The sequence below is a fragment of the Scylla paramamosain genome, chromosome 7 (genome assembly GCF_035594125.1).
Source record: "Scylla paramamosain isolate STU-SP2022 chromosome 7, ASM3559412v1, whole genome shotgun sequence".
In the NCBI taxonomy this organism is placed as follows: Eukaryota; Metazoa; Arthropoda; class Malacostraca; order Decapoda; family Portunidae; genus Scylla; species Scylla paramamosain.
The window spans coordinates 18619757-18634756 of record NC_087157.1 but is presented as its reverse complement, the minus strand read 5'-3'; the positions used below and the strand labels follow the sequence as shown (position 1 = coordinate 18634756).

General features: G+C 38.6%; 1 protein-coding gene across 4 annotated transcripts in view; it reads left to right on the top strand.

The window, feature by feature from the left end:
- The window catches only part of LOC135102167 (uncharacterized), a 167079-nt gene that overhangs the window by 22675 nt on the left and 129404 nt on the right, over window positions 1-15000 (top strand). For 3 of the 4 annotated variants that reach the window (XM_064006960.1, XM_064006962.1, XM_064006961.1), the window contains exon 2: window positions 2305-2358. The exons of the other annotated variant lie outside the window; for it this stretch is intronic. In XM_064006960.1, the coding sequence (XP_063863030.1) occupies window positions 2305-2358 (54 nt within the window). The remainder of the gene's footprint in view (window positions 1-2304; window positions 2359-15000) is intronic. 4 annotated transcript variants of the gene reach the window in all.

The window sequence follows — 15000 nt, the reverse complement described above, 5'->3', positions numbered from 1 at the left end:
CATGTTCTCATGACTCTCTACCAGTATTTATTGGTGTTTCATCTTTTTCTATCCTGCATGAGTCTGCTCCCGGGAATTCGGTATGGTAGTTGTACGGCGATAAATAATATTTCAGTGCGATCTTTGCAATATTTTCCTATATCTATGAAAGCTTTCGTTACTGTGGAGTGTGGCTCGAATATTATTATTGTTTTTTTTTTAATATAAATATTTTCGTTATATTTGTCCAGCACATTTTTGTTTATGTGATAAGAAAGAAAGTGACCATTTAAATCCCGAAGTTTAATTTCATTTGTATAAAGAAGTTTAAATTAGAGAACAAAATGAAGAAGGACTCCTTAACGTGTGGAAAGTGCCTGCCAACCTACTATGGAGGGTGTGCTGCGTAAATCATGATTGTATAGGAGCGTGATGTAACCTGTTCACACTGATACCACTTACAGACAAGCCTTCAAGTACCTTGGTATTTCGTAGTAGTGGTTTAAATAATGTTTTGACTTGTTTAGATAATCATCAGAGAGAGAGAGAGAGAGAGAGAGAGGGAGAGAGAGAGGGAGAGAGAGAGAGAGAGAGAGAGAGAGAGAGAGAGAGAGAGGGAGAGGGGAGAGAGAGAGAGAGAGAGAGAGAGAGAGAGGGGGGGGGCAGGTAGGCAGGAAGGCAGACGGTGAAACAGACAGGCAGGGAGGCAAGCAAGCAAGCAAGCAAGCAAGCAAGCAAGCAAGCAAGGAGGCAGACAGACTAACGGGTGGGGAAAGAGGTGGATGGACATACAAAAAAGAAAGAAAGAAAGCAGGCAGACAGACAGGGTGACAGGGAAATAGTCAGGCTAACTTGAAGAGGATAGGCAGGCAAAGAAGCAGGCAGACAGGCAGGCAGGCAAAAATAGAAGGCAAGGAAGCAGACAGACAGACAGACAAATAGACAGAGGGACAGATGGATGTGCGGGCAGGCACAGACATGGACAAAGTAGTTTTAAATAGCGGCAGAAACTGGAATATTTCATTCCAATGAATATATTTTCACAATTTTTTTGTAAAGCACTTAAATAAATAGTTTATCGTGCCCTGCAGTGAGTACTTAACCAAAAGTCTAACTGAATTAGTCAGTGGGATATTAATACAGCATAATGTTTGCACAATATAAACGTATGCCTCTTCCGTTACTCGTATATTCTTTCGTGATAACAATTACTGTAAGCGAAGAAAATGCAAACATAGTGACCTAACTATATTTTTCTCTCATGGCCTCGTATTTACGGTATGCCATTTTTCGTGCACAATACGTAGTTGTCATTGATTTCCTAAAACTACTAAATATACCAGAAGACAGACCTACTGACCCATACTCGTAAATATTGTTCCACTCGTAATGTTACACCACACACACACACACACACACACACACACACACACACACACACACACACACACACACACACACACACACACACACACACACACACACACACAACATTAATACAAATAGATGCGCTGCAACAAAGCAACAGAGATTGGGATGCTCATTCTTACAGAGCATTATAGTGAACATGTGAGGCAGAGATAAACAGACAGACGCAGACAGACAGATTGATTTAAAACACTTAGTAACATGTACTTGTTATAAGCAATTCTAAGTGACCATTACTTTCCCGTTCATTCCCATTCATTGAAGCATTTCAGTGTTGAGACGCAAAGGTAGTGTAAGTGTTGAGGCAGCGGTGGTAGTGGCCCCTTGACCTCGCAGCGAGGCAGGAAGGGGAGGCGAGGGACACCAGCAGTGACTGGCCTGAAGGCGCCTTGCGTCCCGCCTCCTCTGTGCGACCCTCTCCCTTGATTGCCTTCATGCATCAATCGCAGCATGACTTGTGCTCCTCCTCTTCAGTCTCACTTAACTACCACCTTCATATTCTAGACACCGCTGAATGTTGGCAAGCTTTACATTTATTATTTTTGCTTCTTTTTATTTTCTTATTTGATCTTGTTATATATGTAATGGTGTTTGTTCGTTTTATTTTGTTGCAGCTGTTGTGCATATTTAACATTCTCAGCGTTTGAAGTGTGTTCTGTTTTCAGTGTTGTTTTCCATGTATCCATGTGTTCTTGCTTGGAGGAATTTGACACGTTTTATTTATGACATTTCGTGTTTTTGTTCAGTATTTATTCTTTCCTCTTTTGTTCATGTGTATGTTGTTAACTCATGCAGTAAATGATTTCTGGTGGTTCTGTTTATGATGCTTCATTTTTAGCTCTTTTTAGAATAGTGAAGCTGCATCACTTTTTTATGTGGATGTTTTGATATTTTCAGGAAAGGATGGCAGGTGGTGCCGCGGTGAACACTCCCAACACATGCAGGAGGAAAGTGAGTACCTGTTTCATTACATCATGTGCCCTCTATTTTGATCTCGCTGTTAAACTTTTTTTTTTTTTTTTTTTGATGTCAACGGAAACCTGTCACTGTTGCCTGCCTTTCTCCTGTCAGCTTCCCACGAATCTGTGAAGGAAAGAAACGATGTGCTTCCATGGTATCGTGTCAGTAGTGTTATCCATTGAAGGATTAGTTTAAACCTTTTTCCAATGCGTTGTTTTTGTCTCCCATGTTTCTGCCTTCCTAGGGTATATATGTGAAAGAAGACAGAATGTAAATTTAGTCTATAATGTTCATTGCAACATCTTACAGGGAAAAAAGTCCTTTGAGGATTAACCGAATCTTTTTCAAAACTATAATTTTTGTATTCCAGTCTTCGTGTGCTTATTTTAATGTATGCATAGAGAAAAGAAGGATACGAAATCATTTGTTTTCTATAATGGTGTCATCTTTTTGGTATAAATATTTACTTAGAGATTCAATTGAAACCTAACAATTAGCTGTCATTTTTGCGTTCGTTTTATATGTATATATATATATATATATATATATATATATATATATATATATATATATATATATATATATATATATATATATATATATATATATATATATATATATATATATATATATATATATATATATATATATTTTTTTTTTTTTTTTTTGTATGTACGTATATATGAGTGATGAAAGGAAAGATGCAATTACAAAAAACTTTCCACAATAATGGGAATATTCACTTAAGGTCTTTTTTAGGTAACAAATATCAGATCTTCTAGTTTATATGTCTATTTATCCTTTGTGTGTTTTACTGTTATGTAGATTAATACTATTTTGCACGTTATGATAAAGTGTCCTTGGAAACTATTACTGTAACACATTTCATTTAGTGTGAATTTGGTTTCCACGTAAAAAAAAAAAAAAAAAAAAACTCTCCTTCTATGGAGAAAAGATATTTATATTTTCTTTGTTCAATTGGTGTTGATATTATTTTTAACTCTGATTTCCCGGGAAGCGTTACCACCATGATATTTGTGACCTAACCTAAGGTAACTTTTTAGCGTCATAACCTTTGTTGCAGCTTTATTGAAGTAAAATCAAAGAGAGGAAAGCTTGTATAGTTCTGTGAAGTGTTCTTATTTGTCTCTGTGTGTGTTGATTGTCGCCTTGAAAAGTCAAGGTGACGTGGGCCTTGATGACTAGAGCCGGCCCACACTATTTGTCTCCCTTTTTTTAGAGGCTCGTCGTTGTAGATTTCTGAAAATATTAGTTTTCCTCACGTTTTTATTTTCCTTGTCAGCGAATGAAAGATAATTTATGATTTTCTTAATCATTTAGTAACGTATTTAATATCTTTGGAGGGATCATTCCCGTAGCGGAGCGAGGGGGCTCTATTTTTGTTACCGCACATCTGTACACCCCACCGCTCCCGCCTGGCCCTGGAGGGCACAAGGATGATTTGGCCAGGAGCACCTTTTGATGTCCATCGTATAGAAAAGTTTCGATTTCATTTTCGGAAACACTTCTTGGTAACTTTTGAAGGCGTATCTTTGTTATTTTATTTAATTTCTTCGTCAGACTCACCTTTTTTTTTGCTGTATTTTGCATATTTCGATTTATCGGCATGTGGGCGAAGGTTTCTGCCTCGCAACTCGCACAACTATCGCCTCATCACTACAGATCGAGCTCGAGCGCACAAAATGTGCCAATTATTTGCCATAACTCACTTCATATACGGGAAAGGGTTGTGTGAAGAAGGTGTTGTGAGGAGTAAACATAGGAGAAATTAGTTAAATCTAGAAAGGTAGCTAGCTCAGGGAAGGTGAGAAATAGCTTAAGTATTTACCACACAAAATGTAGCAGTATTTTGAATAAAATAGACTTGCTTAGAAGAATAGTGTGTGTAGAGAAATTTGATATCATTGCTTTAACTGAAACTTGGTTAGATATGTGAGGAAAAGTATTTAATCCAGAGGTCAAGATAGATGGTTATACATTGTTCTATAAAGATAGGGAAAACAGGAGAGGAGGAGGCGTCGCGTTATACGTTAGGGACACATTACAGTGTTGTATTAACAGTAGATCTAAAACAGATAGGAAAGCAGTAGTAGTACAGCAATGTACAGTAGTGGAAGTAGTGTACAGATCACCGACCAGTACAAAGGAAATTAACACCTCACTGTGGCAGGAAATAAATAGAGCAGGCAGGTACAGTCAGGTATGTGTGGTAGGAGATTTTAATTTTAGGAATATCGACTGGAGTCTGATGGTGGGTAAGAAGGAAGCAAAATTTTTTAAGGTAATTCAGGATAATTTTTTAAAACAGGTAGTCGTAGAACCCACAAGGGGGAATAATATTCTAGATTTAATTCTTACTAACAGGGAGGAATCAGTCACGTAGGTAGAGGTTGAAGGACAGCTAGGTAACATTGACCATAGGGAAATTAGGTACAATTTAAAATGGGAAGAAACTTTTAGAAGCAAAAACACTAGTAAAATACTTGACTTTAGGAGAGCAGAATTTGAGGAATTAAAAAGGTACCTCCAAGGAGTTGACTGGCAACGGATGCAGGGTGAGGTCAGGTCCGGGACGGAGTTGAGAGAGATAAGGCAAGATGTGAGAGGCGAGGTGAGGTGTGAGGGTGTAGGACAAGAGGAGGTAAGATGTGTTCCGAAGGGGCGGAGGAGAGAGGGAGGGGTATATGGGTGTGAGTATGGTGGAATGTCAGTTCATGCTGAAATGAGAGAGGTGAGGTCGAGGCGAGTAGATGAGGGAGTAGAGAGGATGGTAGGGGCCGAGATGAGGGAATTAGGTGAAGTAAATGTAGATGAATTGTATAAATATTTCGTAGATAAAGTTCATACAGGTCAGTTAGCATATATCCCGTATAGGGCAATAAGATCACAGAAAAATTATCCTAAATGGATGACTGCTAGATTAAAACATTATATAGGGTGGAAGAGAAGTATATATAAGAGATTTAGGGCAGGTGAAGAAGTTTTAAGGTCACAATATAATGAATTAGTTAGAACAGTCATGAAGTTAACGAGGAAAGCTAAGGGCAATTATGAATTAAGTGTAGCCAGCCATGTGAAGACGGACCCCAAGGAATTTTATCAGGAATAGAGGACGAAGAATAAGGATACTATAGGTCCATTAAAGGCAGCTGATGGGGAACTGGTTAGTTCTGGGGAGGAGATTAGTAAAATTCTGAATGAGTATTTTTCATCTGTCTTCACCCAGGAAAACATGCAGGATATGCCAGATAGTGAACAGATGTTTAGAGCAGATGAGAATGAGAAGCTGACAGATATTTCCATAAGTAGAGAGTTAGTGGAACAGGAGATAGACAGGCTAAAAAAAGTTCAAGACACCAGGACCAGATGAAATATATCTCAGAGTACTTAAGGAATGCAAAGAGGTTATTAGTGAGCTGTTAGTCTCTGTCTTTAGGAAATCACTTAAGTCAGGTGAGGTACCAGTAATGTGGAAGCAGGGTAATGTAGTACCCATCTTTAAGAAAGGAGATAAAACTTTAGCGTCTAACTATAGATCTGTCAGCTTAAATTCAGTTATAGGTAAAATATTAGAGTTAATAAGAGCGAGGAACATTAGGGAACATTTAGACAAACATAACTTGATAAATTAATCACAGCATGGCTTCACGAAGGGGAAGTCTTGCATGACAAACTTGTTAAGTTTTTACAGTAAAGAGTACGAGGCAGTAGATAATGGTGATAGTTATGATATCTTGTATCTGGACTTTAGTAAAGCATTTGACAAGGTACCCCATGAAAGGCTCCTGAGAAAAGGTTAGGGCACACGGGATAGATGGGAAGGTGTTTGGCTGGATAGGGTCATGGCTTAGCGACAGGCGAGAAAGAATTGTAATAAACGGCTCGAAATCCGAGTGATGTCATGTAATCAGTGGGGTGCCACAGGGATCAGTATTAGGGACATTGTTATTTCTAATATATATCAATGCCTTGGTTAGTGGAATTAGTAGTGATGTTAGTAAATTTGCGGATGACACAAAGATAGATTAATTAGATCAGAAACGGGTGCCTTCGCCTTGCAGGCAGATTTAGGATGAATGAATGGACGGACATATGGCAAATGCAATTTAATATCAATAAATGTAAAGTACTTAGCGTAGGTAGAGGAAACCCACACAGTAGGTACACATTAAACGAACAATCTCTGGTAGTTACAGGGTACGAGAAAGATTTAGGAGTTATAGTTAGCTGTGAACTCCGTCTAGGAAAACAATGCATAGAGGCTAGAAACAGGATAAATAGGGTACTAGGATTAATTTTTAGGAGTGTTAAAAGTAGAAGGCCGGAAGTAATATTAATGATATTCTTGGCGCTGGTCAGACCTCATCTAGACTACGTTGTGCAATTCTGGTCTCCACATTACAGGAAAGATATAGATGTATTAGAATCAGTACAGAGGAGAATGACAGAAAGGATACAGGGGATGAGGAGTATTCCTTACGAGGCGAGATTGAAGTCATTAAATCTACATTCTTTAGAGAGACGTAGGTTAAGAGGGGACGTGATAGAAGTCTTTAAGTTCCCTTTCAATAGTCCAGGAGTCAAGCAATATTTTCATTCTTTCATCCCTTTCATTGGTAAACTCTGGAATTCTCTGCCTGTTTCTGTTTTTTTCCCCTTCCTGTGACAAGTTGTTTTAAGAGTATTGAGGCACTTCCGGAAACATATTTAGTTTTTTTATTGACTTTTAATTTTTTTTTTTTTTTTTTTTTTTTTTTTTTGTCTATATGTATGGAAGCGGCAACTGAAAAGATTTTTTTTTCTTCCTCTGTTTGCCATTCGCCAAGAAATGAGAGCGTGAGTATAAATAATGGCTATATGGAAATGTAAGAATACTATTTTATACTGACTCTAAATTAAACATGTATTGCATTGTTTACTCCAGTTTACTCAAGTTGAACCGTCCGATATCTTTTGCATCTAAATGATTTTTGTGTTCAGCTATTTGAATTTTTATTTCCAAATGCAGCTCCATGTTTTTAAGAAGCACAGAGGGTTGGAGAAAGACAAATCTTTCCTGAGTCTTAATAGGTGAATGTTAATAACAGTAGTAGTAGCAATAGTAGTAGTAGTAGTAGTAGTAGTAGTAGTAGTAGTAGTAGTAGTAGTAGTAGTAGTAGTAGTACTACTACTACTACTACTACTACTACTACTACTTACTAGTAGTAATTGTTGTTGTTGTTGTTGTTGTTTTTGTTGTCGTTGTTGTTGTAGTAAAGAGCAGGATTATTATCTGGAGTGACACCAATTCAGTTTTTGTATAATTTGTATTTTCTTACTATTATTCCACACCTTGTCAATCCATGCAAGGAAAAAAAAAGAAAAGCAAAAAAAGAAAACGTATATTAAAAAAGTGAGAGGCAAGACCAGCAAGTGAAACACGCCCTGCCTTCTCCATAGACTTGACGTGTTTACTGCCGCGCTTCCTGCCTGATAATTATACAGTCTTACGCTGGAGGCGCTTAATGTGGTGCATTTGTATGAAAGAATTTACTTTTTGCCTTGAATCTCTCTCTCTCTCTCTCTCTCTCTCTCTCTCTCTCTCTCTCTCTCTCTCTCTCTCTCTCTCTCTCTCTCTCTCTCTCTCTCTCTCTCTCTCTCTCTCTCTCTCCTCTCTCTCTCTCTCTCTCTCTCTCTCTCTCTCTCTCTCAGCTCGAATTATGATTTCACTGAGTGGTTTAAGAACATATTCACATGTTATTCATGAGCCATCACATCCAGCAGCAGGCAGGAGGAGGATGATGAGGAGGAGGAGAAGGAGGAGGAGGAGGAGGAGGAGGAGGAGGAGGAGGAATACAAAGGAATACAAAGGAAAGCCAAACAGCAACAGACCTTTTGGTCCTTGCAAGGCTGTTTGGTAACTACTTCTAACTAGCTACAGTGAAGAGAGACAGGACAGCATAGCAGAAGGCTCCTCCCCACCCACCACTCCCTCCAGCTTGCGCTGGCATGGAAATAGTTGGGAAAAGTACCATGCAGTATGGAAAAACTGACATGGAAATTTTCATAGGAAAGGATGAAAGGAAGTTCTACTATTCACCCTACGGTGAACTCTATACGCCTATCTGAAAGTTAATACAAGTTATATTAAAACTGTTGAATAAGAGTTTAAATAGTGAATTTAGTAATTATTCGGACAAGAAGAGAGCTTGTTGGGGATTTGCTTTTAAATATTTGTCTATTTTATTTTTGAATGATTCAATAGTATTGCTGTTTACAATTTCGGCAGGAAGTTTATTCCATATATTTACTATACGATTAAAGAAGAAATGTTTGGCCTCGTGGGATTTAAAACGTTTGGGTATAATCTTGAATCCATTATTTCTTGTTAGGTTAAAATGATCAATGGTAAAATAATTATGTGCATCAATGTTACTATATCCTTTGAAAATTTTGAACACTTCAATTAGGTCTCCTCTTATCCTGCGCTTTGTTAAACTAAATAGGTTTAGTTCTTCCAGTCGTTCCTCATACGGCTTATTGCGCAATCTTGGAATCATCTTTGTGACTCTGCGCTGTATCTTTTCTAGTTTTTCAATGTCTTTTTTGTAGTATGGTGACCAGAACTGTACACAGTATTCTAGATGAGGGCGCACCAGTGAGTTATATAAGGCAAGTATAACCTTTTCTGATTTAAATTCAAAGGTTCTTCCAATGAACCCTACTAATTTATTCGCCGTCTTTACTGTTTCTGTGCAGTGTTGACTCGGCTTTAGGTCGTTTGACACAACGACACCAAGATCTTTTTCTTTATCAGCACTTGACAGTGGCATGTTATTTATTACATATCTCGCCTGAACATTGTTGCTTCCGATATGTAGAATTTTGCACTTTTCTATATTGAATCTCATCTGCCATTTTTCTGCCCAGCTTGTTAGTTTATTGAGGTCACACTGCAGTTCCTGCCATTGTGACACAGACGTAACTCTACTTGTTATTTTGGTGTCGTCTGCAAATTTACTTATTTTGCAGTTTATCCCTTCATCAATATCATTTATGTACATTATGAAGAGTACTGGTCCTAATACAGAGCCTTGAGGAACGCCGCTATTTACCTTATGCCACTCTGACTCTTTTCCATTTATTACAACACGCTGTTTTCTGTCAGAGAGCCAGTCTCTCAGCCATTTCAGGGTGTTTCCGGCAATGCCGTGAGCTTTTACTTTACTGATGAGTCTCTTATGGGGAACAGTGTCGAAAGCTTTCTGGAAATCAAGGTAGATAATATCAACAGCTTTTGTCTCGTCATACGAGTTAAATACTTCATAAAAGAAGTCTAGTAAGTTTGTTAAGCAGGAGCGCTTGGTTCTGAAACCGTGTTGCGAATCCTTTATGATTTTATTTTCTTCTAAATATTTAACAATTTTATCTCTAATTATTGTTTCCATCATGAGGAGGAGGAGGAGGAGGAGGAGGAGGAGGAGGAGGAAAGAACACAAAGGAATACAAAGGAATGCAACGGAAGACCAAACCTTGAGTTACTGACGAGGCTGTTTGGATAATTATTCTACATTAACTATTATTGGGAGATACAGGATAGTACAGAAGGTTCCTCCCCACCAATCTCTCCAGCAGAAGCTGACAAGATACAGGAATTGATACCACGTGGTATAGAAAAGCCACATAGAACTTGAGAGAATAGTGAGGGAAAGAGTTGTGGTCTGTCTACCTTTGTTTGTGAGGGAGAGTGTAACTGCATGATAGTTGTGTGATGTGGTGTGTGCGTAGCGCAGGTGAAGGCACAGTTTGGTTGTTGAGGGGTGGTGCAGAATCCTTGCGTTGCGCTTTCCAGGGAGGCGGCAGTCAATCAGGCCACAGCTTCGGTCACTGTGTTTGTGTACCTTCCCTTTAGGGCTGGATTCACAGGTTATCGCCTGCAACTTTGACCTCTAGTACTTAAAATCACAAAGTTGATCAATAACAGGAGAAAGCGGACGAAGAAAATGAGGATTACAACATGTGATTACATAGGATAACCAAAACAAACACTCCCTCAGGTCTTTACATATCGCTTTGGAATTAATTTAGATTAACTACCCTTTAGTAAAGTAAGCTAGAGCAGTGTATGACTGCCAAACCGACACGCCCTCGTGCTTGTGCTGGCGTGGGAAAACCATCGTGCTGTGTGGGAAAAACTGGCTGCGTTTTGATTGGAAAGAATGAAGTGAGATTCTATTATTATTCCTATGCAAAAAAAGGAGGAGGAGGAGGAGGAGGAGGAGGGTAATAACAGCATTAGTAAAAACATCCACTTCAAACACCCCTTTGTCTGTGCCTTTGGACGCACAAATTACCTCAGAATGTTACGTCATAATGAATAAGACAAGTGAAGAAGCTTACTTCCTTTTGAATACCGCCTTTTCGGAAATGTTGATTTTTTTTTCTATTTTGTGCAAAAGACAAAAAAAAATAATATAATTTTTAATAGAGTGAAAAAAATCTACAATTCACCCTAAGAAGGAGGAACAGAAAAATTACGAACTATACCACCACAACCACCACCACTACTACTACTACTACTACTACTACTACTACTACTACTACTACTACTACTACTACTACTACTACTACTACTACTACTACTACTACTACCACCACCACTACCACCACACTTCACTCTCAACTTCTCCCATTTTCAAGAATTCCTCTCTTCTCTTCCCTTGCTCCACCATCCTTCATCCTCTCTCCCTTACGTTCCATCCTTCCTTTCGCTGACATAATGCTTGCAACAGACGCCCCTCCTCTTCCTCCCCCTCCTCCTCCAGTCCCGTAGCATTAGCAGGGCCTTGTCTCCCCTTATAAGCAGGGATGCTTAGTGGAACATGTCGAAATAGCGTTGCCTAGCCGCCGCCGAGTATAGGAGTGTATTGAGGGTGCATTATCTCGGTACAGTGGCGGTGAGCGGGGAGATGGGTTGGTGAGTATGTTCAGGCGCAGATAGAGAAATGTGTTATTGGTCTGACGAATTGATTAATGAATAGGTATCTGGTTGAACAGGTAGATTTACAGATAGATGGCTGGATGGGTAAATGGTTAAATAGATCGACTGGCTGATAAATAGATTGATATATAGATGGACAGATGGATGGATAGATAGATTGATAGATACATGAATAAATGAATAGGTATATAAGTAGATATAAATATATATAGATGGGAAGATAGACAGTTCAGTAAGTAGAAAATAGATTAGATAAATAGACAGACAGACAGATAGACATTGATAATAGTACATAGGTGGGAAAATATGTTAATAAATTCCCGTTGATTGATAAGAAGGTGGAAGTATTAGATATGGAGAGATATACAGATAAAACATCGACGAATGGGTAGGTAAGTGAAGAAACACAGGATGGTTGAAGAGCAATATACATAAACAAATAAGAAGAAAGTGGAAGTGTAAGCGATGAATCAGATAAAGAGAGAAATTAGCTGTATATTGATGGACAGAACATATAGAAATGCAACCGTAAATCATGGTAAACAAACTAAGATAAATAAAGGTATGTACTATGTTAGAAGGAAATGACATTAGAGAGTCAGCCAGCACATCAGACATTCAGAAAGCAGGACAGACAAAGACACATAGACACACTGACTGATGGGTGCATATGCCAAATGAAATAGTAAACAAACATTCATATATAGAATCATTACAAATAGACAAATATCAGAAACTTTGCGGCAGACAGACTGAATTTCGCATAACGAAAATATTTGTATGTTCATGTTTGGTAACTTACACACGAGCAATGGATAAAAAAGAGAGATTTTACATATAAACCTAGAGAAACAAAGGAAAGCAAAATATTATAAAACAAAAAAGAGATAAAAAAAAATGATTCCTCCTGTGAATCAAGTTGCAGACAGAGGCGCCCACACACACACACACACACACACACACACACACACCACACACACACACACACACACACACACACACACACACACACACACACACACACTTTCCTGTCGCCAAAAATACACACAATTTTCCTGCTACTCTATGAATTACCTTACTAGAAATTAAAAATGCATATTATAAATTTTTTATATTGTTGTGTGGATCACTGGAATTGTGTTGAAACCATGGAGAGAGAGAGAGAGAGAGAGAGAGAGAGAGAGAGAGAGAGAGAGAGAGAGAGAGAGAGAGAGAGAGAGAGAGAGAGAGAGAGAGATTGGATGTCTTGCAACACAATACACATGCATATATATCGTGCACATTATTCTTCCTCTTTCTTTTTTCTTTCTTGCGACATTTGGAAAAAGCAAATGTTGAGATAGTGTGTGTGTGTGTGTGTGTGTGTGTGTGTGTGTGTGTGTGTGTGTGTGTGTGTGTTTGTGTGTGAAATAATAGACAAACGGACAGACAAACAGATACATTACAATACACAAAATTGCACATAAACTGGGGACAGAGACTCCCATCCAATCACGCACCCACCCACACAAGACAGACAGAAGGTCAAAGATATACTGATATACGTACTGACATACATTCTTCATCTCTTCGGTCAATATGAAGACGCTACACGAACTTACATATTGTACTGTGCGTCTCGAAGGAGTAACGCCGGGAGATGACAACGTCCGCCCTTTACTGCTCAGGGAAGCACAGGGACTGAGTGTGTTGCTGGCAGTTTGTTGCAGTTTTAGGATTCCCGAAGGCTGACGAAGAGTTTTAAAAGTAAGAATGTATTGGAGAGAGAGAGAGAGAGAGAGAGAGAGAGAGAGAGAGAGAGAGAGAGAGAGAGAGAGAGAGAGAGAGAGAGAGAGCACAAACATAAAATCGGAGAGAATGAAAAAGAAAGTTTAAAGTAAAAAAAGAATGAAAAAAAAAGCTTCAATCGTATAGACAAGTAAATGTATATATATGCTGACACACGCACACACACACACACACACACACACACACACACACACACACACATAGTTCATAGTTTTATTGACCACAACATCTTGCACTTACAGTAATAATTACATAACAATATTAATTTATGAGTCCAACATAACTCAGTACTATAATAAATCTTATTCATTACAGAAAAGAAACAGGTCACCAATATGACAACTAATGTTACATAATCCTAATACCTAAATATGTCACAAATTGTGGGAATATAAGTTCAAGATTGAGCTTATAATAATACATAGTCTTGTATTATCAAAGGAGCCACTGAATAGTTCCTGTAGTGTAGAATATGTATATGTGTCACGGATGTGTTGTGAGAGGGGACATTGCTCGATGACATGAACTTCTGTCTGTACTTGTCCGCAGGGACACAGCCGCTCCTCTAGAGGTAGGCGGCCACGCCCCCGTCTTTTCCACCTGCCCACCTCAACTGCTAACCAATGTGCCGACAGACGAAATCTTGTGAAATTAATTCTTAGATCTTCTCTGATTCCCTTTTTGCGGGTGTAGATATCATGAACCGATAGACTGGGATTTATTGCTTTGTATGTTACTCTCCTGGAGGAATCTGAGGCAGATATGTCACACTTTAATTTTTCCATAGCAATATGTATATCATTTCTGTCATCGTTAATTAACTGAAAAATAAAAGATCTTGTATTAAGTCTATTATTAAGAGTGGTTTTAATAGCAAAGATCAAGGGGTCATCATTCATATGCACTCTTTCTTGCCACATCTTTTTAAAAACTTTCTTTGTCTGCTCAGCACAAGGTCTTTCAGTGGAGGGTAACCCAATTCCACATAACACATGTCATTACAGGTTGTTGTTCTAACACAAAGCAATTGTTTAATACATAAGTTGTAAAGTCTAGTTATAGGCCTCAAATCAGCATTCAGCCAGGATTCACAGCCGTACAGTATGGCTGACATTAGTGCAGCATCAAATATTCTTTTCTTTACAACAAATGGTATGTCATTATTTTTCTTTAAAAAGCAAATGAATTTATTGACATGAGCCATCTTAGTACTGGCATGAACCTTGACAGAAGAAGAGACACAACCATCACAAGTAAATGGGGAACCTAGGTATATATATTGGCTGCATGACTCTACTACTAATTCACCAACCTTCAATGGTTCTTTATCTCTCGTAGTTCCACAAATTACAAAAAACTTAGTCTTTGAAACATTAATTTTCATCCCGTAATTATCACAAAATTGCTTTAAAGTTTCTAGTTTTCTTAACATGCTTGCTCTAGAGGTGGCTAACAGGACTGTGTCGTCCATTAATACCAGTAGATGGAGCCAGGAGAGGAAACCTTCTGGTGCACAACTTTCTTTGACAAGTTTAATTAAGTCATTAACATATAATATAAAGAGGAGGCATGAAGTGGGGGACCCTTGGCGTACACCAATTGTGGCCGAAATTACTACTGTGCCAAGAATGCTGTCGGTGACACGGTACATAGCAATCACACACACACACACACACACACACACACACACACACACACACATACACACACACACACACACACACACACACACACACACACACACACATACACACACACACACACACACACATACACACACACACACACACACACACACACACACACACACACACACACACACACACACACACACACACACACAC